The 3,522-nt window shown below is 42.9% G+C and overlaps 1 protein-coding gene across 1 annotated transcript; it reads right to left on the bottom strand.

The window, feature by feature from the left end:
- Nucleotides 1-567: 567 nt before the first annotated feature.
- On the bottom strand, nucleotides 568-774 carry LOC308261326 (guanine nucleotide-binding protein G(I)/G(S)/G(O) subunit gamma-10-like; the record flags this gene model as incomplete). The annotated part of the gene is made up of 1 exon (XM_080693154.1): nucleotides 568-774. The coding sequence occupies one exon, from the start codon at nucleotides 772-774 to the stop codon at nucleotides 568-570; it is 207 nt and encodes a 68-aa protein (XP_080549280.1).
- Nucleotides 775-3,522: the final 2,748 nt, after the last annotated feature.

Consider the following 3,522-nt stretch of genomic DNA (forward strand, 5'->3'; position numbering starts at 1 on the left):
TTAGTGTTAAAAATTAATCTACTCACTTAGAAAAGTCAAGACGTCATTTGATTAGGAAAGCCTATTCTTCTCCCTAATTTTATGCTTTCTTGTCTTCATTTAGTAATGGTAAATTCATGATAAAAGAACAAATTTTATTATAGTATAAAAATCTTAGGAACAAATTACAAATATTCCATTTTTAACAACAAAAATGTTTTCCTTCCTAAAATGTAAACATCCAGTAAACAAAACATACATGATAGTCTAGGTCTAGCAACACCGGCAACTCATTTATTAAAGAGGTGTATTTTGGTATATTTGGTGGGAAGGTTTTATTTTAATATAAAGCACTTCACCAGAAGAACCAGGCCAATAGGATTTAAAACTCTACTCCTTCACTGCTTTCTTACTTGAGTAGAAAATCATGAATTTCTGTAGATTTTTGGCTATAGAACCAGGCCACAGGAAAGGTCTGAAATATCTAAGTCATTTGGCGAGAGGAGAGTGTTTTCTTGAGACTTGGAGACGGTCAATCATCACTTTGTACTTGAAGGCAGTCTTCAGCGGACTTCTTCCCTACGCTCTTCAGAGTAAAGCGCAGGACCGGGGCTCTCGGAAGGGGTTGCTTCCCGCCGGGACGCAGACCAGCAGGGCGTCCTTGCAGGCGTTCTGCATGTAGTACTGCTGCAGCTCTGCGGCCGCCTGAGAGACCTTGATCCGCTCCACGCCGGCCTCTAGCTTGAGCTGCTCCACCAGGCGCTGCAGGGCGCTCACGCTGGGCCCGGAAGACATGGCGGCGGTGCTGGCTCTGAGGAGGCCGGGCTGAAACTCATCTTTAGTATTCAATCATGCCAAGTATAATATGACTTTCTTCATTTGTTTGCTTGTTTTGAGATGGGGTTTTCCTATGTTGTTTGGGATAGTCTCAACCTCCCAGTCTCAAGTGATCTTCCTGCATATCCTATATGATAGTTCACTTAAAAAATTACCATCAAGAATGCCCCTGGATTCAACCCCAGGCCCCCCAAATTACCATCAAATATACCTCTTCTCAGATTCCTCCTCTAGCCACCTTGTTTTTACCCAGTCCCTCTTCCCTTCTAGTACACACACACACACACACACACACACACACACACACACACACGGACATGCACACAAAACTAACCTTGCCAACTCCAGTGACCTCTAAACATTTCTTATACAGAGCATTTTAGCACATTCTGTTCTTTTAAACTGAAACGGGGGTTTCTTGAGAGGAAACCCGGCGTTTCCTCGAGATAAAATGGAGTTCCCTAAGAAGGTTAGTGAAGAATGACACCTGCAGACCTTAGGAAGGGAAGTAAAAGGTTTATTGGAAGCAGCAGGGAATGGGGAAGGGTGGCTGAACATCCAAAGGGGCTGGAACTCTTGGTCCAGCAGCTGCTTTCAGGACAATACTTGAGAGTAGCGCAAGCCAAATTGCCTTCAGGTGCAGGCTGCTTTCTTCCAGAGTCCACGCGATCTGCCAGAAGGAAATAGGGAAAAGTGTCCGAACACCCCCAAAGGGCTGTTGGGTCTCTGTTGTCCAGTAACTGTTTTCAGGTCACTACCCGAGTGTCGCTCGAGCCAAGTGCCGTCAATTATAAACTACTTTCTCCCAGAGTCCCCACAATCTGCCAGAAAAGAGGTGCAGGTCACCCCTAGGGATCCTGGTCAGCTTTGATGTCCAGCAGAGGCCTTCAGGTCACTACTCAAGAGTCACCCAAACCACGTGCCCTCAGATGCACTCTGCCTTCTCTCAGGGCCAACACAACCTACGAGAGAGATAACAGCTCCCCAAAAGGGGAGGGGGACCCGAGAGGGAATGCCCCAATTGCCGATCCCCAAGGGCCATTGCCCACCACTTGCACGTCCTCTTTTGGTTAGGGTGACTTTGGGAATTCTGGGAAGCAGCTCTCAGGATTTGCATAGGGTATTTGCAAGTCCTTTGAAGAATCTCCTTTCAGTTGATTAGTAAACAGATGGCTTTGTGAAGCTCTGGCCTTCTTATCTCTGAGCCTTTGGAATTTCAGGTATTTGTTGCCCCTCAGGAAACTCAGGAAATTAGCTTTTTCTACTGAGGCCTTTTCCCTATCTGCCTATTTCCTTTCTACCTCCTCAAAACTTACAAGCTTAAACTTAGATCTTTGCTCAGCCAACAAAGAACCTTCAAAAGAAGCAGGTAACTATAAATAACTTCTAATTTTTTTGGTTATACTGAAATCTGTTTAAAAATTACAGAGAACAAAGATAAAGCATTAACTTGAATAATTAAAATTGATTTAATCTTGTGTCTAAGCACCCTTTTATTTCACATTGTCCTAGTATTCCTTCTCCTGTTTGAAATTTGATCTCAATGGTTTAATGGATGTTTGTTGAATGTTTACAATGCTTCAAGCATGAAGGAATATAAGATAAGGTCTGTTCAAAACAGGAACTCAAGTCTCCTAGAAAGACAGAATAATGTAAGTATTATAGACAGAAAATGTAAGTATTATAGGGAAATAAACCATTACATCTGCATTTGAGTCAGACTACCTGGGCTGAAATCTTGGCTCAGGAACCTGAGCCCAAGTTGACCTCACTTAGCTCTCAACGAAACCTGGAACCACCTTCCTTGGAGAATTTTATTTAGTAAACAATGAATGCTTTACATTCAGAGCCACTATAAAGTTGCTATTACTTGTATCCCAAAGGACCCTATCTGATGGTTTAAAGAAAAGACTTTCAGAAAGTGACCCGTGATATTTCATTTTACTTGTATAAATATCATCAAGTGTCACAGTGGAAACTGTGAAATAAGCAAAATAGCCAATGAGAAATACGGTATAGGACTTAGTTATAAAGCACTAGTTAATGGGATAATTAAGTTTAAGGCACAGGAAAAAATATGGGACTTGTGTTAGTCAGCTTTCTGTCACTGTGACAAAACACCTGAGATCATAAACTAAAAAGGAGAAAATATTTATTTTGTCCCATGGTTTCACCACATGATTGGTTGGTTCTCTTACTTTTGATCCTGCGGAAAGACACAGCATGGTGGTGGAGACCATGTCATGCAACAAAGCTACTCATCTTCATGGTTGACAGAAAACAAACAGAGGGAGAGAGAGGGGCCCAGGTCCCAATATCCTCACAAGGACATTCCCAATAACCCATCTTCCTCCCACTAGGCCCTACCTCTAAAAAGCCCCACCCTTTCCCAGTAGCACCATCATCTGAGGACTCTAAGCCTTCAGTACATGACCCCTTGAAGGGCATTTAAGATCCAAACCAGAACGGAACAGTTTATGCTTTGTATTAGAAATATATATCTAGCCGGGCGTGATGACGCACGCTTGTAATCCCCTTGCTTAGGAGGTGGAGACAGGAGGATCGTGCAGGTTTGAAGCCAGGCACACTGGCTTAAGAGACCCTGTTTCCAAATAAAAAAAGTATAAAAAATAGGTCTGGGAGTGTAGCCCAGTGGTAGGGCTTCCAGGAACCCCAGTACCACCAAAAATAAAAATAAAAAAAGAA

The sequence above is a fragment of the Muscardinus avellanarius genome, assembly GCF_963383645.1.
Source record: "Muscardinus avellanarius genome assembly, chromosome: 3".
Taxonomy (NCBI): domain Eukaryota; kingdom Metazoa; phylum Chordata; class Mammalia; order Rodentia; family Gliridae; genus Muscardinus; species Muscardinus avellanarius.